We start from the raw sequence: 26501 nt of genomic DNA, 5'->3' as shown, positions 1-26501 counted from the left end.
GTCACAAATCAAGTTTAATGGTTCGTTTTAGAAATTTAATTTTCTTAGAGACAAATTTCCAAACGGTTGATGTACGTACAATAAAATAAGTATAGGGAATAAGAAGAACAACACAGAATTTTTATCCTGGTTCGAATCAAAAGATTCTACGTCCAGTCGTTAATCACTATAAATAGTGATTAACCTTTTTCACTAAAAATTGTTTAACAGATTACAAGATAATGAACAATAAAAATGAATGGAACTACTCTACCAACTTGAAGAGAACCACTTCAGCAATCGACCAACGATTCACAAGCTTCTCCTTTCACAAGACCAGGCAGAGCACCTTGCTAACTTGAAGAGAGTCTGCTCCGACTATCGACACACGATACGCGAGCCTCTCCTTTCACAAGACCAAGCAAGGGAACAATGAACAAAAAGCTTTCTGAGAACGTTCCTCTGACACACAGTGTTCTAAGCTTTCTCAGTTCAAAAACAACGTTTTTTATTCTAATTTCTCCAAAACAAAATATATAGCCAAGTACACTGAATGCCAAAGGTCAGCTCCCAACTGCCATGAATAATCGATTATTGTAAGTGATAATCGATTATTCAAAGTCCGTTATAGGTTTTCAAAGATGTGATAATCGATTATATGAAGTGATAATCGATTATTCAAGTATGACTTGTGATAATCGATTATTGCTTCATCATAATCGATTATTGTAGTTAAAAATGTAAGTTTACAGGGTTTACAAGAATTTCCTACTACATTTAATTTCTACAAATTGCTTTTAACTAATTCTAATATCTTCTGCAACTAAAACTTCTTGTAACATCATCAAAACAAATTTCTTCAAGATTTACCAATACTCCTTATTGGTAACAGATATATGTTGTGTTTGATGCAAAACTGGGAAGGAAGGGATGATAAAAATTGGGATTTTCTGAGTTTCTGGGTTTCTGGAAACCTGCGAGCAGAATTCTGCAGAATCGCGCGTTCGTCAAATTTGATGAGCTAAATTGGACGCTCGTCCAAATGGCTCGACCAATTTATGAACGTTCGGTATTTTCTGAACGTTCGCCCAAGCCAAATTTTGAACGTTCAGTTTTTATTCTGAGCGTTCGCCTGAATCGGTCAAATTAGTACGTTCGTACAACTTGCTCGACAGAATTACGCTGAACGTTCGGTTTTCTGTTTGACGAGCGTTCACGTTCGTCCTTCCGTAAGAGTGTAGCGTTCGTCCTTCCGTAATAGTGTAGCGTTTGCCCTTCCATATGAGTGTAGCGTTCGTTATTGTGATGTAAGTGTTCAGCCTGTTGTTAGCGTTCGTTCTGAGTTTGTTTAGTGAAGTTAGACGATCGTATTCTTGTATTAGAGATTGTAGCGTTCGACCATAACTTTAATATTCTTTCGATGGAAGTTTAAGCGTTCGGTCTTCGTGAAATAATAGATCATAGACGTTCGTCCTTAAATTGCAAGAAGTAATCTTATGCGCTCGTTCTTGGTTAATTGTGATGTGAGCGTTCGGCCGTAATTGGATATTCTAAGTTTGAAATCTTAATCGATTGGCCGCGGTGTATTAGTGTGTTTGAGCGTTCGTTCTTAACTTAGTATACTCAGATGGTAATCTTGAGCGTTCGGTCTTGGTACAGTTCTGATTGTGAGCGTTCGGTCTTAGTGTGTTACTGATGGATAGCGTTTGATCTTGATCATATTTTTCTCAGACGTCAATCTTAGCGTTCGTTCAAATAGTGTTACTCTGAGGCTTCAATCTTAACGTTCGTCCTGGAAGGATCCATTTTGAGTAATGTGTTCTATTTTGGCGTTCGGCATGATATTTTAGGAAATGATAACGTTCGTCCAAAATCGTGTTCGACCTGATTGTTTAGCGTTCGTTCAGTAGCGTTCGTCCATATCATTTTGGTGAAAGACGTACGTCCAAAGTAGGGTTCGGCTTGTTGATTGGAAAACGACGTTCATCCAGTAACGTTCGTTCCACAAGTGCTTGGATGAATAGTGCTTGGATGAATAGTGTTCGGATGAATAATGTTTGGATGAATAGTGTTTGGATGAATAGTGTTCGGATGAATAGTGTTTGGATGAATAGTGCTCGGATGAATAGTAATCTACAAATAGTATGGGGTTCAAAGTTGATTTTCTCTAGAAATTGAATTATGTGTATAAATGTTTGCAATGTATATTGTAATGTGATTTATGTGAAAGTATGTGAATGCATGATAGATGATAAATTACTGGGATAATATGATTGTGAAAGTGAATAGTGAAATTGTGTATGATTCGGACATCTCGAGGAGAGATGGAGGAAAGTGATATGTGGTGTTGTTGTTCTGTATAACTGTAGTGAACTTTGTATTTTGGTCTGTCTATCCCTAAACTCAAAGCATTGTTCATGCTCAAGTAGAGAAGAACAATGTGAGTGGTGAGAGTAGAGGGAGGTCCTCGTCTATAGTCTTTGAATTTAGACATAGACAGATTGGGGGATTTACCTTGCTAGTGTTGGAGAAAGACCAGCTGAACTATGCAAGTGCAAAGACGACTGATAGTTCGACAGTTATACCAATCCGGATGAGTCTTGTGTTGGAATTTACCTTGCTAGTGTTGGGGAGTGCCAGCTGAACTATGCAGGTGTAAAGATGAGTAGTGTGTTGGGAATTTACTTTGCATAGTGTTGGGGAGTGCCAGCTGAACTATGCAGATGTAAAGATGAATCGTGTGTTGTGGATTTACCTTGCATAGTGTTGGGAAGTGCCAGCAGAACTATGCGAGTGTAAAGATGAGTTGTGTATGTGGATTTACTTTGCATAGTGTTGGGGAGTGCCAGCAGAACTATGCGAGTGTAAAGGTGAGTCGTATGTGTTGATTTACCTTGCATAGTGTTGGGAAGTGCCAGCAGAACTATGCGAGTGTAAAGATGTGTGAGTTGTGGTTCAATGAGCATGCTATAAATGTTCCTGTATATGTATCTACGTATGATGACATGAATTAAGTGTGAGATTGGTATAACATGCTTTTTATATCTAGCTCACCCTTGCATTGTTTGTGTTGTGTGCTGTTTGGGTATGTTTCTCTGGCAATGATCATCCACTTGGATGGGAGCAGACGTTGTTGAAGAGAGTTCCTTGGAGCAAGAGCTGGAGGTTGCTGATGTTGCAGAGTAGTCTTCTTAGAAATTTCCTGATTGAACACTTGTAGTGATCAATCCTTTCAACTGTTCAAGTTTAAATTTTCACTCCTTCTATTTGGATGATTGTAATTTCACACTTAAATTACACGTCATATTCTGACTGTTCTCTATATTTGAATGTTGACGTCTTTATTATATAATATTGATTATTATATAATCGAGATGTTACATTAATGGTATCAGAGCAGTTTGTCTTTAGGATGACCTGTGAGTTGTGGGTTTGTCGTGTCTTCTCTATGAAGAATTGAGTCTAAATGGTGTAATTTACCATTTCCTCCAAGTCTAGATAGTAGATTATTGTTTCCAACTAGAGCTTTTGAGAACAGAAAACGTCTTGATAGGAGTGATGAGGGTGCACACTCATGACTTTTACCAGAGATGACTTTCCTTTCTTAATTTTGAAGGTTTGGGGAAAGATAGAGTTGTGATTCCAGTGTGGTTGTCTTTAGAAATCTTTGTCTTGTTCTTGCCTTTGTGGTAGTTGATAAGTGCCAAGAATTGCATATCCTAAGCACTTATTTTAATCTCCTTTGATGCATTATGGAGTAAAATCTCATGAAAAGTTGTATAATATGTATATATTGTTGATTTTGTATCAGTTTGAGTGTTTTTGTGTGTTTATTTTGCAGTTAAATAAGGATTGGAGAAGAAAATAAAGAGTCACTATTCACGCGTTGACCGGCACTATTCATCCGTTGACTTTACTGTTCACGCGTTGACTTTACTGTTTGACTCGCCCAGCGAGTTGACTCTGCTCGCCCAGCGAGCCAGCTCGCCCAGTGAGCTGGAACAGCTCGCCCAGCGACCGACGCTCGCCCAGCGAGCGTACGTTCGTCGCCCAGCGAAAAATCACTTAAGGTTCTTTCTTTAAAAACGCGATCCAGAGGCTGAAACCAGGCAGTTCTGGAGGGGAGAAGCTAGGGGAGACTCTGCAGCTCGCGTCCATGCTCGTTTTGGGTGCTCCGGAGTGGAATTTCAACACTTTCTACCATCCAGTCCATCCTTTATCGCTTCTATGATGTATATGTGTAGCTAGAACTCCATTTCACTGGGGTTGAGAGTACATTTCTGAAACTCTTTGTAATTTCTATATTGATGCATGATCTTATATGAATTTTGTGTTCTATCTTTATTATTCATGCCTATGATGAGAATCTGAGCTATTTGAACGGTTAAATCATTGAGAAATGTATGAGACCGCGGACCTAGGATAGAACTGCTAAAGGATTTCGAGTCCTAGACATAGGAGGAAATTCTTAGTCATCTGTGACATTGTGATTAAGGCAAATCTGATAACTGAATTATCTAAGAGATTAGGATTTAGTTTGAATGATTCTGAACGGTCATCTGAGAGATCAGGACTGCATGCGCCTAGGATGTTGATGCTTAATTTTGAGGAATTGTGTTAGTAGAAAAATTACTTGAGTGATGAACTTGAAAATCAACCCCAGTGAACTTTAATTCATCTGCTTTTACCACTTTAATTTCATCTGCATGCTAAAATTCATCTGTGTTATTAAATTACGTTTATTAATCGCTAAATTAGTAAACTTTAATCAATCTGTGATTCAAAACAAATCTCTTGGGAAACGATATTCGGACTTACTGATTTATTACTTGTACGATTCGGTACACTTGCCGAGGTCTCAACAGTAGTGTACTGTGCTCTATAGTGGTAGAGGGATGCAGATTCAAGGACAACTTGATATGTATACCTTCATTAGAATTGGTTAGAGCCTTTAAAGCAAATTCTTGCCTCAAAGATAAGGAAATAGAAGACCAAAGTTTAAGTTTCAAAGGATGGGTGAAGATGTTGGGGTTGGAGTTTATAAGTAATGTTTTTGGGGTGAAGAAGTTTTCAAGAATAGAGTCAGAAGGTCAGATACCGTGTATTCCACAAGAAGAGTTAGGTTTGAAAGTTAGAATAAGATGAGCTTTGGGTAAGCATGGGTGTGACAAAGTTTGAGAGATCAGTTTAGTTCAGTGTATCAATAACGTCAGAGGTTAGAAGAAAGGGAAGTGTTGGTGAGCGACGGAGTAGCATTGGGTGAGATTTGTAACATGGACCAATGTATCGGCGGTTATTGGAATCTGAATAAGAGAAGTGATATATGGTTTGAAGCTTAAGTTAAGAAAGAAATAAGTGGACCACGGGAAATCGTTATTTGGATAGGAAGTAGAAGAAGAAGGGTTTGAGGAGCAGTGTGTAAAACATAGAACGAATTTAAGGAGGGTGTAATAGAAGCCGGATCTCCAAGTTGAGGGAACATAAAGTGTGTGAGGAGAATTGGAGTATTATAGGAATGTGAGTTGAATAACCAAATGGAGTGGTTAAGCATTAATCGCAATTGGATAATGCATAGTCAAGTTCAGAAGAATGTTTCAAGATTAGTGGTTCGTATAGAATAAATGTTTGATCATTGGCTGAAATGAGAGATTTCAAATGTTGAAGGAAGGAGTACACCAGGATGTCAGTTTGGTAAGAAAGTATAAGGTCAGAGAATTAAGGGCACAGTGGATGAAGAAAGGAGAAGAAAGGTTTTAGAACAGATGATAAAGGTGTTGGAACAATCGGTACCGTTATAGAGTCGCACAGCGGAATTAAAAACTTGAAAGAGAGTGGAAAGCGTGTTCGATCACAATTAAAATTAATTTGGTCCTTTTAGTAAAAATAATTTTCTTTGAGAAAATTTATCAAACAGTTGATATACGTAAAATAAAATGAGTGCAGGGAATAAGAAGAACAACACAGAATTTTTATCCTGGTTCGAATCAAAAGATTCTACGTCCAGTCGTTAATCACTATAAATAGTGATTAACCTTTTTCACTAAAAATGGTTTAACAGATTACAACAAATAGTTAATAAAGCAGATAAATAAACCTTCCTTCGACGAACGAACCGGAAGAAGAACACTCTGCCAACTCGAAGAGAACCGCTCCGACTATCGACAAACGAAACGCGAGCTTCTCCTATTCACGAGACCAGGCAGAGCACCTTGCTAACTCGAAGAGAGCTTGCTCCGACAATCGACACACGAAACGCGAGCCTCTCCTGTTCACGAGACCAAGCAAGGGAACTTGAACTATAGCTTCTGAGAACTTCCTCTGACAAACAGTATTCTGCTAGAGCTTCTGTTCAACAACCTTTTTTTTTTTATTTCTCCAAATCAAAATATATAGCCAAGTACACTGAATGCCAAAGGTTAGCTCCCAACTGCCATGAATAATCGATTATTGTAAGTGATAATCGATTATTCAAGTCCGTTACAGGGTTTTCAAAATGTGATAATCGATTATATGAAGAGATAATCGATTATTCCTGTATGACTTTGTGATAATCGATTATTGCCATTCCATAATCGATTATTGCAGTTAAAAATGCAAGTTTACAAGGTTTACAAGAATTTCCTACTACATTTAATTTCTACAAATTGCTTTTAACTAATTCTAATATCTTCTTCAACTAAAACTTCTTGTAGCATCATCAAAACAAATTTCTTCAAGATTTACCAATACTCCTTATTGGTAACAATCTCCCCCTTTTTGATGATGATCAAAAATTCAATTTTAAAAGCAAGTTTGGCTTACCTGCAAAACATACAAGCTAACAAACAACAACAAGGTTAGCAATACCTGTAATAATTTATACTTCTCCCCTTGTATTATTCTTCTCCCCCTTTTTGATCAGAAGCAAAAAGATCGGATGTTGAAGGCTCCCCCTAAATATGATCTCCCCCTCAATTAATCAAAGGATGCATATAATCAAGAGATCATTTTATTTATGAAAATAAATATTACATTATAAGAAGAATGGACAAACTAGCCGTTTATGGTCGTTTATAGCCGTTATGGGATGCTCCAACGACTCTATTTTTGAACATGTCAGCGTGATAATCGATTATGGCTTGTGATAATCGATTATCAGTTCAATAATTACTGCCCAGAATTGCATGATAATCGATTATGCATAATGATAATCGATTATCTGCTCAAGATTTTCCAGAATTGATTTTAATGCATGAATAATCGATTATGACTTGATGATAATCGATTATGAAGCGTTAAGTTTACGAAAAATGCAAAAATTTGCATAGATTTTGATTCTAAGATATGTCTAACACTCCAACCTCTCTTCTAAGTTCATAAAGTAAAGATACCCCCTTAAATATGCAATTCAAATTTAACTTTTAGCATACTCAATTAACCCACGAAATCAACAACCATTTTTCAAACAATTAAGATATCAATGATTAAGCAACCAATTTATAAACTAAAATGAATGCAACAGTAGCTTAAATGGAAATTATCACAGCTGCTACAGGTTTGATATGAAAGCATTTCAGCTAGCACAATCAGTTCAAAAAACTAACTTTGACAACACAATTTACAACTTTCAAAACAACAGCTATGATTCATGCACTCTCATATCCCAATCTGTTCAACCCAATGAATTCAACTCTGCATATAAAACAACATATATAAAAATTAAAACATCAATATGCAGTAATCAGATTTAATTCAATAACATTGTTTATCTTGGTTCAATGGATTTTATCCATGAAATATTGGCAAACCAGAATTTAAAACTGGAAAATTGACTCAAACAAGGAAATGTAGTTTTGACAACTGCTTTTAAAGACTATTCTACAGTGATTTTCACAGTTTGTAATCAAGCTTTATGTGGAGCAAATCATAGCTCATATGGCATGCATATAAATAGATCTCCACAGAAAACATCTTTGAAACGGAAATGCCAATTCAATCATCAAATAACTTAATTATCTAAAAATGCCAATGAAAATCTATCAACCAACTCATTTAAATGAATATAACAATAATCAAATAATGGAAAATTAGAAAGATAACCAGAACAAAGTGCAATAACACAGTTCAAACAACACTTAGCTCAATCACATGGAGTTCGAACCAAGGCTTTGAATGCCATTTGATGGATTCACTTCCTGCTCTTAGATCATTATTTCCGAAAGCATAATACCATGGATCTCTCCTCTCTTTTTGAGAACTTAACCTGCAAAACCATCCAAGAGAGGTTTGGTGCCCATAATCTCATTTGGGTCCTCAGGGTTAGAGACAAATTACTTTATAATGGGAATCCAAGCACATTTTCCATCAGGAACATCAAAATGTTTGATACTACATTTATTTGAAGTATGTCCTTTTTTCATACAATAGAAGCAACAAACACCATGCAGTTTGGTTTTTACAGTTGTTCCTTTTTCAACCCAAACTCTACGAGTTCTCTTAACTTTAGACTTTTTATGATGCACTTCTTTATTTCTAACATTGCTCCTTCTAAAAACATGTGAGACAGACTTGGTTGCTTTAGAAAGTAAATTTTCAAGTATGTCAATGTTAAACATATGACTTTTACAAGATAAACACTCAACAGGTTTTTCATTTGAATTAGATTCAGACAATTTTGTTTCAAGATTACTAACTTTGTTTCTTAATATGACTTCCTCATCTAATGCATTTTCATATTTCCATTTCAATTCTTTAAATTCCTTTTTCATATTTTTATAAGCAGCATTCAATGTTTCAGATTCATCAAGTAATTCAAGAAACGCCTTTTGTAAATCAAATTCATTAGATTCATAGCTAGAATTACTTACTTGGCTTCCAGCATCATCAAAATTAGCTGTCAAACACAAGTTTATTTCTTCAACAGAATCACTTGAACTAGAGGTGGTTGATGCATTATCCTTCGAGGCAATGTGAACCTTCTTCTTCTTGTGAATTTTCTTTTCTTTTCTTTCTTTACTTCTTTTGTTGCTTGAACAGTCAGCTTTCAGATGGCCTCTTTCACCACATCCATAACATTTGAAGCTTGAAGAGGAACCTTGATAGTCCTTCTTTTCCTTCAAGATTTTGCTTTCAGATGATTTATCGTTGGCCATCAAGCATAGATTTTCTTGCTCATTAGAATCGCTTGAGCTTGAGGAGTTTAATGTAGACCATGAGTTCGAACAAGTCAACTTAGCCACATTCAATACTTCATCATGAGTGACTCTTAAAAATTTCCACATTTCCTGAGCACTTTTATAAACAGATACTTTGAAAAAATCATCAATGGTTAGTGCAGATAAAATTATATTCCGAGCCTTAATATCAAACTGAGCTCGTCTATTTTCTTCAGCAGTCCAATTAAAATAAGGTTTTTCAGTCTCTACACCATCAACAGTATTCATAGGAATATAAGGGCCATTTTGTACAGCTTCCCAGATACCTCTATCAACAGACCCCATAAAAATTTCCATTCTGACTTTCCAGAATGCATAGTTATCACCAGTAAAGAGTGGTGGTCTGTTGATGGAAGCACCCTCGGCATATACTTGAGTTTGATGACCGGCCATTTTCGAAAAGATTTGAAAGAATATCAAAGCAAGCTCTGATACCAATTGTCGGAACAATCGGTATCGTTATAGAGTCGCGCAGCGGAATAAAATACTTAGAAAGCGTGTTACGGTCACAAATCAAGTTTAATGGTTCGTTTTAGAAATTTAATTTTCTTAGAGACAAATTTCCAAACGGTTGATATACGTAAAATAAAATGAGTGCAGGGAATAAGAAGAACAACACAGAATTTTTATCCTGGTTCGAATCAAAAGATTCTACGTCCAGTCGTTAATCACTATAAATAGTGATTAACCTTTTTCACTAAAAATGGTTTAACAGATTACAACAAATAGTTAATAAAGCAGATAAATAAACCTTCCTTCGACGAACGAACCGGAAGAAGAACACTCTGCCAACTCGAAGAGAACCGCTCCGACTATCGACAAACGAAACGCGAGCTTCTCCTATTCACGAGACCAGGCAGAGCACCTTGCTAACTCGAAGAGAGCTTGCTCCGACAATCGACACACGAAACGCGAGCCTCTCCTGTTCACGAGACCAAGCAAGGGAACTTGAACTATAGCTTCTGAGAACTTCCTCTGACAAACAGTATTCTGCTAGAGCTTCTGTTCAACAACCTTTTTTTTTTTTATTTCTCCAAATCAAAATATATAGCCAAGTACACTGAATGCCAAAGGTTAGCTCCCAACTGCCATGAATAATCGATTATTGTAAGTGATAATCGATTATTCAAGTCCGTTACAGGGTTTTCAAAATGTGATAATCGATTATATGAAGAGATAATCGATTATTCCTGTATGACTTTGTGATAATCGATTATTGCCATTCCATAATCGATTATTGCAGTTAAAAATGCAAGTTTACAAGGTTTACAAGAATTTCCTACTACATTTAATTTCTACAAATTGCTTTTAACTAATTCTAATATCTTCTTCAACTAAAACTTCTTGTAGCATCATCAAAACAAATTTCTTCAAGATTTACCAATACTCCTTATTGGTAACAAAAGGGTGGTTGTAGTATAAGTTGCTAAAGAGAGTATCAAGAATAGTCAGAGAAGTTTGGGTTGGTTGAGATGTTTAGAGTTATGCAGTTGCATGTTGTGATAAAGTTAATTTTCTTTGGGTATGGTTTTACGGTGATGTTTAGTGTTCGGCTGAGTTTGATCAAGAGAGAAGTGGATGTTGAATGATGGAATGCAGAAGGCAGTAAGTTGGTAAGTTCAGATAAGGTCAGAGGATTGGTATTATTGGTTAAGAGTATCTTGAGGTTTAGAGGATTAAAGATATGGTTTGTATTTTGACGACTCCGAGTTGAAGAGGACAATTCTTGAAGAAGAAGGTTTTAAGTTAATCTGGACGGGATGAGTGCAAGAAGAATTATGAGTGATGTGGCGTTTGTGTAGTTAATCTAAGGGCTCAAGTTTGAAGTTTATATGGAGTGGTTTCTTGACAAGGAAGGAGAACGAAGGTGGTGCATCAAGTATAGTTGAGCCAAAGATGGAAGCAAGTGTTATGAGAATTCAAGATGTCTGCAAATTGTAAATGAAGAAGAGATGATGTTGTTCTTTCGTAAGTTTGAGGTGTGATTCAAGGGAAGGGTTTTGGTTGGTTTTCTGCAACAAGTATGGGATTTTATAACTTGGAGAAGTGGAATTCACTTTGGAGTGGGGTCTTAGGCAACACCAGCGTCCGAAATTTTTGGGTGGTTCTTGTTTAAGTCGTGTAGTGCAAAAGGAAGATGGAGGTTGAGTTAGAGCAATAATATTTGGACTCAGTATAATCATAGGGAGAACTACAAGGTTGAGGAATCGCAGAAGAGAAATAGAGGACATGTTGGCATAGTCTAGTATAAGTCTTAACAATCAGGAGTGATTTCGGGCATGGTCGTTTTGTGGAGTAGAAAACAGTGTTGAGGAAATGGAATGACAAGGCTATTATGCAAGGGAAGAGTTTTCAGAGTTTTGTAAGGTCATAAAAGTTCTGAGAAAGGTTCTTCGAGGGTGATCTTTTGCTGGTTACAGTTGTCATGAAGGAAGTGTTCTTTTAAGTAAGTTGGTGAGTAAGGAAGTATAAGGATCAGAGTAGCGCAGCAGATGATGGTGAGCATGTTATTGTCAGTAATAGATATGCATGAAGAGCTTCCAAAATTGTGGATTAGTGGTTTGTGAGGGACGAGTACTTTGAAACAGTATTGGTGTTGTCATATGAGCATGAGTTGGGAGTGTTTGGTAATCTTCAAGAGTCATAAGTGAGTTTAGGTGTGAAAGAAACATGTATCAGGCAAGGGAGATAAGTGAGCCTTCGGTTGCAAGCTACAGGGTCAACTTTAAGTGAGAAAGTATTAATGGCTTTGGAACGGGAAGAGTGGGTCAATGGGCGAAGGAGACTATTTGAGCTGTGGTTTTGAATTATAGTGGCAAGCTAGAGGTAAGGTTATGTTAACAGATGGTTTGAACAAAGAAAATTATCTCGACTTGTTCCGGTAAGCTCAATTTTCGAGGACGAAAATTTTTGTTGTTGGGGAGAATGTAAGGACCTAGTTCTTATTTTATTATTTTTGAAAGGGATGGGGGAGTCAATCAAGGAAACATTAGTTGCCATAGGGAGAGGTAGGTTTTGTTTTATTTGGAAAAGTGGAGAGCATGGGTGCTGAAAAACAGCAGCAAAGGGGCAGCAGCGTCCGGATTTTACTCCCATTTTGGCACCATTCAACAAGCTGCACACATAGGAGAAATAAGGGGTACTGGGTTCTGAAATGGGAGCTTTGCAAAAAGGGGAGGAGGCTCATTTTTGGCATGAGGAAGAGCAGCCAGAGGAAGGGAACCCTTCGTCCTTCCATTTTCAACCGTTCAAGGAGCACTCAAGGGAAGCAACAGCATCCTTTCATATGCGGAGAGGAGGGTTGGAGATGGGCCTCTTGTGGGAATGCAGTTGTTGCAGCAAAATCTGGGAGAGGAAGTGGAGAACTGTTGAAAATTGCAAGGAAATCTTGATTTGCACGTTTGGGAGGAGCTAGATTCAAAGAATTCACAAAGGAAGTCTTGAAGAGGTAAGGGGAGCTAGATTTTTCGTTTGATTGATGATATATGTTGTGTTTGATGCAAAACTGGGAAGGAAGGGATGATAAAAATTGGGATTTTCTGGGTTTCTGGGTCTCTGGAAACCTGCGAGCAGAATTCTGCAGAATGGCGCATTCGTCCAATTTGATGAGCTAATTGGACGCTCGTCCAAATGGCTCGACCAATTTAAGAACGTTCGGTATTTTCTGAACGATCGCCCAAGCCAAATTTTGAACGTTCGGTTTTTATTCTGAGCGTTCGCCTGAATCGGTCAAATTAGTACGTTCGTCCAACTTGCTCGACAGAATTACGCTGAACGTTCGGTTTTCTGTTTGACGAGCGTTCACGTTCGTCCTTCAGTAAGAGTGTAGCGTTCGTCCTTCCGTAATAGTGTAGCGTTTGCCCTTCCATATGAGTGTAGCGTTCGTTATTGTGATGTAAGTGTTCAGCCTGTTGTTAGCGTTCGTTCTGAGTTTGTTTAGTGAAGTTAGACGATCGTATTCTTGTATTAGAGATTGTAGCGTTCGACCATAACTTTAATATTCTTACGATGGAAGTTTAAGCGTTCGGTCTTCGTGAAATAATAGATCATAGACGTTCGTCCTTAAATTGCAAGAAGTAATCTTAAGCGCTCGTTCTTGGTTAATTGTGATGTGAGCGTTCGGCCGTAATTGGATATTCTAAGTTTGAAATCATAAACGATTGGCCGCGGTGTATTAGTGTGTATGAGCGTTTGTTCTTAACATAGTATACTCGGATGGTAATCTTGAGCGTTCGGTCTTGGTTCAGTTCTGATTGTGAGCGTTCGGTCTTAGTGTGTTACTGATGGATAGCGTTTGATCTTGATCATATTTTTCTCAGACGTCAATCTTAGCGTTCGTTCAAATAGTGTTACTCTGAGGCTTCAATCTTAACGTTCGTCCTGGAAGGATCCATTTTGAGTAATGTGTTCTATTTTGGCGTTCGGCATGATATTTTAGGAAATGATAACGTTCGTCCAAAATCGTGTTCGACCTGATTGTTTAGCGTTCGTTCAGTAGCGTTCGTCCATGTCATTTTGGTGAAAGACGTACGTCCAAAGTAGGGTTCGGCTTGTTGATTGGAAAACGACGTTCGTCCAGTAACGTTCGTTCCACAAGTGCTTGGATGAATAGTGTTTGGATGAATAGTGTTTAGATGAATAGTGTTTAGATGAATAGTGTTCGGATGAATAGTGTTCGGATGAATAGTGTTTGGATGAATAGTGTTTGGATGAATAGTGTTCGGATGAATAGTGTTTGGATGAATAGTGTTTGGATGAATAGTGTTTGGATGAATAGTGCTCGGATGAATAGTATTCTACAAATAGTATTGGGTTCAAAGTTGATTTTCTCTAGAAATTGAATTATGTGTATAAATGTTTGCAATGTATATTGTAATGTGATTTATGTGAAAGTATGTGAATGCATGATAGATGATAAATTACTGGGATAATATGATTGTGAAAGTGAATAGTGTAATTGTGTATGATTTGGACATCTCGAGGAGAGATGGTCGAAAGTGATATGTGGTGTTGTTGTTCTGTATAACTCTATTGAACTTTGTATTTTGGTCTGTCTATCCCTAAACTCAAAGCATTGTTCATGCTCAAGTAGAGAAGAACAATGTGAGTGGTGAGAGTAGAGGGAGGTCCTCGTCTATAGTCTTTGAATTTAGACATAAACAGATTGGGGGATTTACCTTGCTAGTGTTGGAGAAAGACCAACTGAACTATGCAAGTGCAAAGAAGACTGATAGTTCGACAGTTATACCAATCCGGATGAGTCTTGTGTTGGAATTTACCTTGCTAGTGTTGGGGAGTGCCAGCTGAACTATGCAGGAGTAAAGATGAGTAGTGTGTTGGGAATTTACTTTGCATAGTGTTGGGGAGTGTCAGCTGAACTATGCAGATGTAAAGATGAATCGTGTGTTGTGGATTTACCTTGCATAGTGTTGGGAAGTGCCAGCAGAACTATGCGAGTGTAAAGATGAGTTGTGTATGTGGATTTACTTTGCATAGTGTTGGGGAGTGCCAGCAGAACTATGCGAGTGTAAAGATGTGTGAGTTGTGGTTCAATGAGCATGCTATAATTGTTCCTGTATATGTATCTATGATGACATGAATTAAGTGTGAGATTGGTATAACATGCTTTTTATATCTAGCTCACCCTTGCATTGTTTGTGTTGTGTGCTGTTTGGGTATGTTTCTCTGGCGATGATCATCCACTTGGATGGGAGCAGACGTTGTTGAAGAGAGTTCCTTGGAGCAAGAGCTGGAGGTTGCTGATGTTGCAGAGTAGTCTTTTTAGAAATTTCCTGATTGATCACTTGTAGTGATCAATCCTTTCAACTGTTCAAGTTTAAATTTTCACTCCTTTTATTTGGATGATTGTAATTTCACACTTAAATTACACGTCATATTCTGACTGTTCTTTATATTTGAATGTTGACGTCTTTATTATATAATATTGATTATTATATAATCGGGATGTTACAAGTAACACACTCGATATGGTTTTACCAAAACATAAAAATTTGGCTGCAACATTATGAAAAGGTAGGGGTAGTAATATATTTGAGTCTAGTTTCTAATAAAAAAAGAATCACATCATTTGGAGGTCGGTGGGAAAAGTTATCAGTAAAATAGCCAGCAAAGGTCAAAGTTGACAGCATGTTATCTCACCCAAGTTGCTCATCTCATAAACATTATTTTTTTCTCCATCATGGGGTGCCAAAACATCACTTCCCACCATTGAAACACCAGGACCACCCTAAGAAAAGTGCAAAAGTGCTTAAAACTCACCTTTTTGGCCAATGGTGACCCCAGTTCACCTGACTGAGTACCTGTGTTGGACTTTCTGTACAAAATCCAGTTTTCTCTCGGGTAATCGTTTACAGTGTCCTTGTAATCGATTACTGTGTCAAAAAAGGTGTAAACTTGATTTCTAAGGCATAATTCGAAAGGTCTTTGAGTATAGATTCCAACAAAACAAGAATCAACTCATTTGGAGTTCGGTGGAGAAAGTTATGAGCAAAAGAACAAGCAAAGGTCAGAGTTGGCAAAAATATATGAAACGCTAACTTGAAAGAATAAACTGTACCAACTCAGATGTCCAAAAAATACAAATTAGTAGTCAATTGAAAGATTTTTGAGTCTAGTTTCTAATAAAAAAAGAATCACATCATTTGGAGGTCGGTGGGAAAAGTTAGCAGTAAAATAGCCAGCAAAGGTCAAAGTTGACGGCATGTTATCTCACCCAAGTTGCTCATCTCATAAACATTGTTTTTTTCTCCATCATGGGGTGCCAAAACATCACTTCCCACCATTGAAACACCAGGACCACCCTAAGAAAAGTGCAAAAGTGCTTAAAACTCACCTTTTTGGCCAATGGTGACCCCAGTTCACCTGACTGAGTACCTGTGTTGGACTTTCTGTACAAAATCCAGTTTTCTCTCGGGTAATCGTTTACAGTGTCCTTGTAATCGAGTACTGTGTCAAAAAAGGTGTAAACTTGATTTCTAAGGCATAATTCGAAAGGTCTTTGAGTATAGATTCCAACAAAACAAGAATCAACTCATTTGGAGTTCGGTGGAGAAAGTTATGAGCAAAAGAACAAGCAAAGGTCAGAGTTGGCAAAAATATATGAAACGCTAACTTGAAAGAATAAACTGTACCAACTCAGATGTCCAAAAAATACAAATTAGTAGTCATTGGAAAGATTTTTGAGTCTAGTTTCTAATAAAAAAAGAATCACATCATTTGGAGGTCGGTGGGAAAAGTTATCAGTAAAATAGCCAGCAAAGGTCAAAGTTGACGGCATGTTATCTCACCCAAGTTGCTCATCTCATAAACATTGTTTTTTTCCTCCATCATGGGGTGCCAAAACATCACTTCCCACCATTGAAACACCAGGACCACCCTAAGAAAAGTGCAAAAGTGCTTAAAACTCACCTTTTTGGACAATGGTGACGCCAGTTCACCTGACTGAGTACCTGTGTTGGACTTTCTGTACAAAATCCAGTTTTCTCTCGGGTAATCGTTTACACGGATGCTGTAAACGATTACCAAGCCCTTTTTTGAACACTCTTAGTCACTGGATGCTGTTTTATACATCTTATTGTTTTATACATCTCAGCTGGAAGTTCACTGATGTGGTGCAATGATTGCATTCTGTGCTATTGCAACTGTCTGTTCAAAACCTAGAATCATGGTGTCCATGTCTCTAATTTTTTCTTACGTAGGGCCTCAACATGAAAGGCTTCTTTAAGATGATGCAGCATGAATTGAGAGTAGATTTCTACTTGTGTTGTGTGGATATTTACTCTACCTGATAATGATAATAATACGTTTGCTATAAATTCACAAAGTTATGGTACAATAACAGTTAATGTATGCAATTATGCGTTTATTGCTAAGCTTGACACTGGTTGAATCAGAAGATGAATACTTTTGTGTATAATATAGATTATGATATCAGTCATCTCTAATAGAGATAAGATTTTCACTAGGCATATCAGTCGTCTCTCAGACTATATTTTGCGGTTTTTGAAGTTTGGAGATTTCCAAAGAGGTGAGGTTAGGGTTAGAATTGAGAAGGCAGAGAGAGATTGGGAAAAAAAGGAAGGTGGAATTGAAAGGGTGGAAGAAGGAGGAAGAGAAGGAGGAGAAGGAGAAGGTGGTGATGAGAAGGAACGCCATGGGCATATGGGAGGAAGGGAGTTGGGGCAGAGGTTGAAGGTTGCAATTGCAAGGTGATTGCCATGTAGAGTGCCACGTCAACAAAAAAATGTACAGCTCATCAGTTTTCTTCCAGCTGGACAGCTGTGCCGTTAGTTTTTTAACGCCGTAACCAAAAAGAACTAACTTGCACCGTTTTTGCGAAAAGTGGGATCTTAGTGAACTTTTGAAAAAAAGTATGACCAATTTGAACAGACCCTGCGAAAAATGGGACCAAAATAGGAATTAAACCTAATATATTTTCTTAATCGGCAAAGGAATTTTATTTACAAGGTACTAGTTATATCACACCAAATATAAACAAAGGTCTTGAGTGATTGTTCGGCTGAGAAACTTGATGAAACTTATACAGAATCGTATAGCGCATAATTAATATATTAGACTGTGTAAAAGATATATCCAAACACATGAAACAAAGTAATATAGTTTCAGTCCAAAAGATAAATATAATTTCATCAAAAGTTATTTCTGTCAAAAAATCAATAATGTCAGAACGATTATCTTCCACACAGAGATCGAAAATATGTAACTTAAGTATAGATATTTAATAAAAACATAAAAATAAATAAAAATAAAAACATAAGAAACAAATAAAGATAAAAACATAAACAATAAATAAAAATAAAAACATAAACAATAAATAAAAATAAAAACATAAACAATATAAATAAAAATAAAAACATAAACAATATAAATAAAAATAAAAACATAAACAATAAATAAAAATAAAAACATAAACAATAAAAAAAACATAAACATAAACAATAAATAAAAACAAAAACATAAACAATAAATAAAAACAAAAACATAAACAATGAATAAAAAGAAAAAAATAAACAACAAAAAAAAAATCTAACGACCACAGTGGGAGTCGAACCCACGACCTTCTGATCCGAAGTCAGACGCGCTAATCCACTGCGCTATGCGGTCTTCGATGAATATTGTATCTTCTAAAATATTATTATAAAAACTATAACTTGGTCCTTTTGGTTCCAATCAAAGTCTTGTCAAATATTTCTGTGATTTTGTAGCTTTCATGTATTTTCTTTGGTAACTTGAAAGTAAAGAGTAACCGAAATAACTTGGGTAGTGCGGTATTTGAGTTACGAGAGAAGGATGGGAACACAGAGGCAAATGTTCCTCAAAGACCGCATAGCGCAGTGGATTAGCGCGTCTGACTTCGGATCAGAAGGTCGTGGGTTCGACTCCCACTGTGGTCGTTGTTTTCGTTTTTATTTTTTATTTTTTCATTTAACGAAATCGTTTGCTGTAAGAATAAAAGATAAAATTAAAAAATTGAATATGTTTTTGGGGGAAAAGTAGTTGTTAGGGTTAGTGCAGTATTTTTGTTGAGGGAGGGTTGAAGAGTTGGGAGAAGGGAGAAGGGAAAAGAGAAGAGCATCGGAATGAGCAGTTGGACGAAGAAACGCGGGGAGAGTGTGGTCGGAAGCAGCAGAGAGGAAGATCAGCTTATAGTGACTCCATTAGGCGCCGGTAATGAAGTGGGACGTTCGTGCGTGTACATGACCTACAAAGGCAAAACCGTTTTGTTCGATTGCGGAATACACCCTGCCTACTCCGGCATGGCTGCGTTGCCCTATTTCGATGAGATTGACCCTTCCACCGTCGACGTCCTCCTCATCACTCACTTCCACTTGGACCACGCCGCTTCCTTGCCCTACTTTCTCGAAAAAACCACCTTTCGCGGCCGCGTTTTCATGACCTACGCCACCAAGGCCATTTACAAGCTCCTCTTGTCTGATTTCGTCAAAGTCAGTAAGGTCTCCGTTGAAGACATGCTTTACGACGAACAGGACATCAACCGCTCCATGGATAAAATTGAGGTTCTTTCTTCATTCTTGCTTGTTATCAAATATTATACTCATACAACTACCCTAAATTCCTCTTTTTTTTTTCTTTTTTTTTTGTTTCAATTTTCAACCTGCGTTTAATATTTGGATAAATTCAGTTTTTCGTATAAGCTAAGCAAAATCAACTTGTATTGGATAAACTCGATTATTGTTTTGCTCTTACGAGTTTGGTCGTGTAAAATTTTATGTCTGCAGGTGATAGATTTCCATCAAACATTAGAAGTGAATGGCATTCGATTCTGGTGTTATACTGCAGGCCATGTCCTTGGTGCTGCTATGTTCATGGTTGACATAGCTGGTGTCCGAGTGCTTTATACTGGAGACTATTCACGCGAGGAAGATCGCCATCTCCGAGCTGCTGAGACCCCACAGTTCTCCCCCGATGTTTGCATTATAGAGTCCACCTATGGTATACAGCACCATCAGCCTCGGCACACACGAGAAAAACGCTTCACTGATGTTATTCACTCCACCATTTCTCAGGGGGGGCGTGTGTTGATTCCGGTATTTGCCCTTGGTCGTGCACAGGAGCTCCTTCTGATCCTTGACGAGTATTGGGAAAATCATCCGGAACTCCAGAATATACCCATCTATTATGCATCTCCACTTGCAAAAAAATGTTTGACAGTTTATGAAACGTACACCCTTTCCATGAATGACAGGATCAAGAATGCAAAGTCGAATCCTTTTTCCTTCAAGCACGTATCAGCTTTAAGTAGCATTGATGTTTTCAAAGATGTGGGACCATCTGTTGTGATGGCAAGTCCTGGTGGACTTCAGAGTGGGTTGTCACGGCAACTGTTTGAAATGTGGTGCTCTGATAAGAAAAATGCTTGTGTTTTACCTGGGTATGTTGTTGAAGGGACATTGGCAAAAACCATCATCAATGAACCCAAGGAAGTTACTCTCATGAATGGACTCACTGCACCACTTAACATGCAGGTGCACTACATTTCCTTTTCTGCTCACGCTGACTCTGCTCAAACAAGTGCATTCTTAGAAGAGCTCAATCCTCCTAACATAATTCTTGTTCATGGGGAAGCTAATGAGATGGGCAGGCTCAAACAGAAGCTTATCACTCAATTTGCTGATCGCAACACTAAAATTCTTACTCCCAAAAACTGTCAATCTGTTGAAATGTATTTCAATTCCCAGAAAATGGCAAAAACCATAGGGAAGCTAGCTGAGAAAACACCGGAAGTTGGTGAAACCGTCAGTGGTTTGCTGGTAAAAAAAGGCTTCACATACCAGATAATGGCACCTGATGATCTCCACGTCTTCTCACAACTATCAACAGCCAGCATCACTCAGAGAATTACCATTCCTTATTCTTGTGCCTTTAATGTCATTCGGCATAGACTAAAACAGATATACGAGAGTGTTGAGCAGTCAGTGGATGAGGAATCTGGAGTTCCAACATTGCAAGTCCATGACTACGTTACTGTGAAGCAAGAATCTGAAAAACATGTCTCCTTGCATTGGGCAGCAGACCCCATTAGTGACATGGTATCAGATTCAATTGTTGCTCTGATTTTAAATATCAGCCGTGATGTCCCAAAAGTAATGGATGAAGCGGATGCCATCAAAATTGAGGAAGAGAGTGAGAAGAAGGCAGAGAAGGTTATGCATGCCCTCCTCGTCTCACTCTTTGGAGATGTGAAGATAGGTGAAAATGGTAAATTGATTATAAACATTGATGGGAATATAGCAGAGCTCAACAAAGAAAGTGGGGAAGTTGAGAGTGAAAATGAAGGTCTCAAGGAAAGAGTAAAGACAGCATTCCGCCGTATTCAGAGTTCTGTGAAGCCAATTCCTCTTCCTGCACCATAATTTATTCCTTTTCTTGCCACCAAACATCTCACATGAGACAGTTTTCATAATATGTAGTTACTGTAACTTTAGTATGACGAGCTTGGACACAACATTCTCTGTCACATTTTCGTGATTCATCGAACATTCAATCGTTTAATCTTAAAATGTTTTATTAATGTGTCTTTACATTTTCTGTCATTTTCTCCCTGATAGCTATGGTGCACATCCACCAGCACCTTAGTGCATCTTCGAGTATTTAATCACCTTTGAGGCTCGAGGCTGTCACCTCCGTTTAGCAGCTCCTCCGATTTCGTTGTTTCTAAAACAAAATTATTTTCTTTTAATTCAGGCTTGTGCTGGGAAACAATGTTGGACCTTTTGGTTTGGTATTTGCTTTACCTTTGCTTTTGGTTTGGAATCATAATATATGAAAAAAATGCAAATGATTTAGTAATCCTATTTCAGGAATGTTCTTTACCTTGCTTAATTTTTTAACATGAGAGTATTTGAAGTATTGTTTGTATTACATTTTAATTTAATAATGTTGGTGATAAGTGTATCTGGGATCAAAGTTGATGCAATTTGAATTTATCACGATTTGTTTCGAGGAGATTAACCGTTTAGTTTTCCCCCTCGCAAAATAATGATGTAAAAGAGAATAATACAATACATGTAAATTTATAGAACAAAAATTATATTAAAAATATGATATTAAATGCTTCTCGTGATTTTGAAAAAAGATTATCTATCTATTTCTTAACAAATATCCAAAGATTCTTATTAGTGGGATTCCTTTGATAGCAGTATAAATATAACCATCTTTAAACGTGCAGCTTATCACTTCACCTTTTACTAACAGAATTTAAAAATAATTTTACATTTTCCTAAAAGTCGTAAATAAAATTAAGCTTATTTCTGCAATTTAGTAATTTTATTGAGGTCATAAGAAAACATTTGTTTTTTTTTATTTGCTTCCAGTTTTGAAATTACGAAAAACAAAACACCCTGCGAAAGAACACAACACATTGATCTTCTTCACTAACGTTAAAGTTAACCCTTTCTTCTTCATCTTCTCTCTCACTGTCAACCCTAATTCATTTCAATCCTTCAGTATCATGCACACATAAAATTTTGTTTGTTCCCACTTGTTATATCTATATCTCTATATAGGACTTACGAGAAACGCGACACTATATTATTGCCTTTCGTGGATCATTGGCAAGTCATGTTTCGTGGATCATTGGCAAGTCATGTTTATCCTGTTTGCCAACAAACTGAGATTCAGATACCCTTTAAAAATCCCACTTTTAGGTCTCCTTTGTTGTGTACACACTCGTTCCTTGTGTCCTTATGTGAAACCCATCAATTGGAACACCTCCCACAGCTTCGTTCGAAACAACCCTCTCCTTTCTCTCTTAGAAAGGTGTCAGTCCTTGCTCCAGTTGAAGCAAATCCAGGCCCAGATGATCCTGACTGGCTTCATTAACGACAGCTTTGCCGCAAGTCGTCTTGTTACATTCTGTGCTTTATCTGAATCGCAGGCCCTTGAGTATTGTACCAAGATCTTGTATTGGATCCCAGAACCAAATGTATTTTCTTGGAATGTGACAATTAGGGGATTTGTGGAAAGTGGGGACTTAGAAGGAGTTGTTTTGTTGTACAAGAGAATTTTGCAATCTGGTGTTACGAAACCAGATAATCATACTTATCCTTTCTTGCTCAAGGCTTGCTCTTTCCCATCTATGAATTGTGTTGGTTATACAGTACTTGGACATGTGTTGAAGTTTGGATTTGAATTTGATATATTTGTGCACAATGCATCAATAACTATGTTACTCTCGTATGGAGAGTTGGAGGCAGCGTATGATGTGTTCAACAATGGTTGTGTGAGAGACTTGGTAACATGGAATGCCATGATTACGGGATGTGTTAGAAGAGGGCTAGCTAATGAGGCTAAAAAACTCTATCAGGAAATGGTGGGAGAGAAAGTGAAACCAAATGAGATTACGATGATTGGGATTATTTCTTCTTGTTCTCAACTGCAGGATTTGAATCTCGGTAGAAAATTTCATCTTTATGTCACAGAACATGGCATTGAGTTGACAATCCCACTCAGTAATGCACTTATGGACATGTATGTCAAGTGTGGAGACCTGTTGGCTGCACGAATTCTATTTGATAAAATGGCACACAAGACCATTGTTTCATGGACGACAATGGTTTTGGGGTATGCTAGATTTGGTTTTCTGGATGTCGCTCGGGAGCTTTTGTATAAAATTCCAGAAAAGAGTGTTGTTCCTTGGAATGCAATCATCAGTGGCTGTGTCCAAGCTAAGAATAGTAAAGAGGCCCTGGCTCTGTTCCATGAAATGCAAATTAAGAAAATCAAACCTGATAAAGTTACCATGGTTAATTGTTTGTGTGCATGCTCACAACTAGGAGCACTTGACGTAGGAATATGGATTCACCATTATACTAAAAGGCATAGCATTTCTCTCGATGTTGCATTGGGAACTGCACTAGTTGACATGTATGCTAAGTGTGGAAATATTGCAAAGGCTCTCCAGGTTTTCCAAGAGGTTCCTCAAAAGAATTGTTTGACCTGGACAGCCATTATTTGTGGTTTAGCACTTCATGGGAATGCCTGGGATGCTATATCCTATTTCTCAGAAATGATCCGTAGTGGCTTAAGACCTGATGAGATCACTTTTCTTGGTGTCTTATCAGCTTGTTGTCATGGAGGTTTAGTTGAAGAAGGCCGAAAATACTTTTCCCAAATGAGCTTTAACTTTAATATAACTCCTCAGCTTAAACACTACTCGTGCATGGTGGATCTTTTAGGAAGGGCTGGTCATTTGGAGGAAGCAGAAGAGCTTATTAGAAATATGACAATAGCAGCAGATGCTGCTGTGTGGGGTGCTTTATTCTTTGCATGTCGTGTTCATGGTAATGTTTTAATAGGAGAGAGGGCAGCTTTGAAACTTCTTGAGATGGATCCTCAAGATAGTGGTATTTATGTTTTGCTTGCTACTATGTACAGTGAGGCAAAAATGTGGAAGGAGGCAAGGAACGCAAGAAATATAATGAAGAAGAGAGGAGTAGAAAAGATTCCTGGTTGCAGCTCAATTGAAATCAATGGCATTGTGCACGAGTTTGTGGCAAAGGATGTGTTACATCCACAGTTTGAATGGATTTATGAATGCCTGGTTTCATTGACAAAGCAACTAGAGCTTCTTATGTTAAAATGTGAAATTCCTGCTTATGGAGATGAATTTGTTTCCTAAACTTGTCAGTTTGTTTTCTCTATTTCTTCTGCTGATTTTATTACAATCTTCCCTGGATAGCCTGTACCAACTTTTCATTCTACCAAGGGTGTCCTACCTTAGAAAATATATGTAAATACCATGAAGACATTTGATAGGTCTTGGAAGGTTTATGTCAGAAAAAATAGAAAGAACAGTCAGTAAGTGGTGGTTGTAGGAGTTAGGAGGAGTTTTATAGCAGTTAGCAGTAGTTTCTTTGTCAGTTATGTTTTGTTTATGTCTTTTAAGGAGTTGGGGGTGTATTGTGTTGGTTGTCGAGTGTTTTATTTCTGAAACAGGATTTGTCATGTGTAAGGGAAAGTTTTTCCCTTGACTGTTGTTGATTGCTTTCACAGTTTCCCATTCAATAAAATTGTTTTTCCCTTGTGAGAATTCATAAACTTGTTGTGATTATTGACTCTAAGATAGTATCTAGGTTACTTGATACTAAGAAACCTAACAATTTGGCCCAACCTCCCGGATCAAAAAAACAGGGAGAGAGAGTCACGGAGGGTAGATTAAACATGTTGGAGAGGACAATGGAGAGAGGAATCTAGAGCCAATTTTCAAAGGCTCAATGAAATGATGGAGGAATTAATGCGCAGAAGGAAAAATTTAGAAAGAGACTCTAAAGGAAGTAGAGGATCTATGAATGGAGATAGAGTGGGGAAAAGGAATGAGAATGACGAAGAATCGGAGGACGAAAGAAGAGGGAATCAGTGGGGATGGACGAGGAGAGAGAACTTCCCACATTTGAAGGAGGAGATCCTGTGGGATGGATAACAAGAGCAGAAAAATTCTTCAAAGTTCAGGAGGTTACATCTAGAGAGAAAATCAGATTGACCTTTACTAGTAAGGAGGGAGTAGCCAGTCATTGGTTTCAATTTTGGAAGACAAAAACCAATAACCCCACTTGGAAGGAGTTGACGCAAGCCCTTATTAGGAGATTTGGGGGAAAAGAAAGATCTTCAGTATTCAAAAAGTTGGTATCAATTAGGCAGAAAGGCGAAATAGAGGAATATATTCAAGAATTTTAAATGTTGGTGGGACAAGCAACTGAGTTGATGGAGAAACAATTAATGGGATACTTCTTTGTGGGTGTACATTCTAATATAAGAAGTCAGATTAGACCGCATAATCCTAAGGATCTCATGAGGGCCATGGAGATAGCGAGAGATGTGGAGGAAGCTTCGAAGGAGAATAGAATGGGGGGAGAGAACTATTAATAGAAGTGGAGGTTATCAAAATCGTTATCATGGTAGTGGAGGGGTGATCTCCAGGGTGGAAACTTTGAAAGGGACAAGGAACGAAATAGGAAGTTTCAATAATGCCAACATGTTTAGGAAGGAAGGAGGAACCATGATGGAATCCCGAGTTGGGAGTAATGACATAGGGAGTTGCCGAAACATGGGAATGAGGAATCTACCCTATCCTGAATACATTAGAAGAAGAGAGGAGGGGCGTTGCTTTCATATTGGGGGACCTTTTAGTCCGGGACACAAGTGTCCTGAAAAAAATATTAGAGTTCTCATTATGGGAGATGATGAGGAAGACATGGAAGAAGATGAAGAGGAGAAAAAACAGAATCATATGGATTTGTCAGTCTTTTCTATAGGTGGGCTGATATCTTCTAATACTATGAAGTTACAAGGGGTGCTCAAAGGGAAGAAGGTGTTAGTTTTAATTGATAGTTGTGCTAGCCACAATTTTATTTCCACCAAGTTAGTGGAGGAATTGAATTTGGAAGTAGAAAATACTCCTTCCTACATTGTTTGTTTGGGAGATGGGCATAAGAAGCATCCTGTTGGATGTTGTCCAAATTTGCTTTTGCAATTGAAGGGATTGATGATTGAGGAAAAATTATATCTTTTTAAATTAGGTGGAGTAGATCTATTTTTGGTAGTTTTGTGGTTGGCTATTTTAGGAGAAGTTAAGACTAACTGGAAGACTTTAACTATGAGATTTAACCAAGATGCGAGGGAAGTGAGAATTCAAGGAGACCCAACTCTAACAAAAAGAGTTATTACACCAGCGACATTATTGAAAGAAATTGAGATTGAAGTGGTTTCTTTGGTATGGAATATGGGTTGTACAGAATTAGAGGAGAGGGTGGATGAAGGTGAAACATT

The 26501-nt window shown here is 37.7% G+C and overlaps 2 protein-coding genes and 2 non-coding genes across 4 annotated transcripts; 3 read left to right on the top strand and 1 right to left on the bottom strand.

Annotated features, from left to right (window-relative positions):
* Window positions 1-18243: 18243 nt before the first annotated feature.
* Window positions 18244-18317, bottom strand: TRNAR-UCG (transfer RNA arginine (anticodon UCG)). Its single transcript has one exon. It is a non-coding gene; the product is annotated as a tRNA-Arg (tRNA).
* A 216-nt stretch (window positions 18318-18533) lies between these two features.
* Window positions 18534-18607, top strand: TRNAR-UCG (transfer RNA arginine (anticodon UCG)). The gene has a single exon. It is a non-coding gene; the product is annotated as a tRNA-Arg (tRNA).
* Window positions 18608-18663: 56 nt separating this feature from the next.
* On the top strand, window positions 18664-21246 carry LOC108343387 (cleavage and polyadenylation specificity factor subunit 3-I). Its single transcript, XM_017581638.2, has 2 exons — window positions 18664-19231; window positions 19454-21246. Exons 1-2 carry the CDS (start codon window positions 18794-18796, stop codon window positions 21086-21088), a joined length of 2073 nt encoding a protein of 690 aa, XP_017437127.1. The 5' UTR covers window positions 18664-18793; the 3' UTR covers window positions 21089-21246.
* Window positions 21247-22084: 838 nt separating this feature from the next.
* On the top strand, window positions 22085-24773 carry LOC128197575 (pentatricopeptide repeat-containing protein At2g22410, mitochondrial-like). The gene has a single exon (XM_052879647.1). It carries the CDS (start codon window positions 22321-22323, stop codon window positions 24352-24354), a length of 2034 nt encoding a protein of 677 aa, XP_052735607.1. The 5' UTR covers window positions 22085-22320; the 3' UTR covers window positions 24355-24773.
* The last annotated feature ends 1728 nt before the right edge of the window (window positions 24774-26501 follow it).

This window comes from Vigna angularis, chromosome 6 (genome assembly GCF_016808095.1).
Source record: "Vigna angularis cultivar LongXiaoDou No.4 chromosome 6, ASM1680809v1, whole genome shotgun sequence".
Taxonomy (NCBI): Eukaryota; Viridiplantae; Streptophyta; class Magnoliopsida; order Fabales; family Fabaceae; genus Vigna; species Vigna angularis.
The sequence above is the reverse complement of the archived record's forward strand: the minus strand, read 5'-3'. Positions and strand labels throughout refer to the sequence as shown.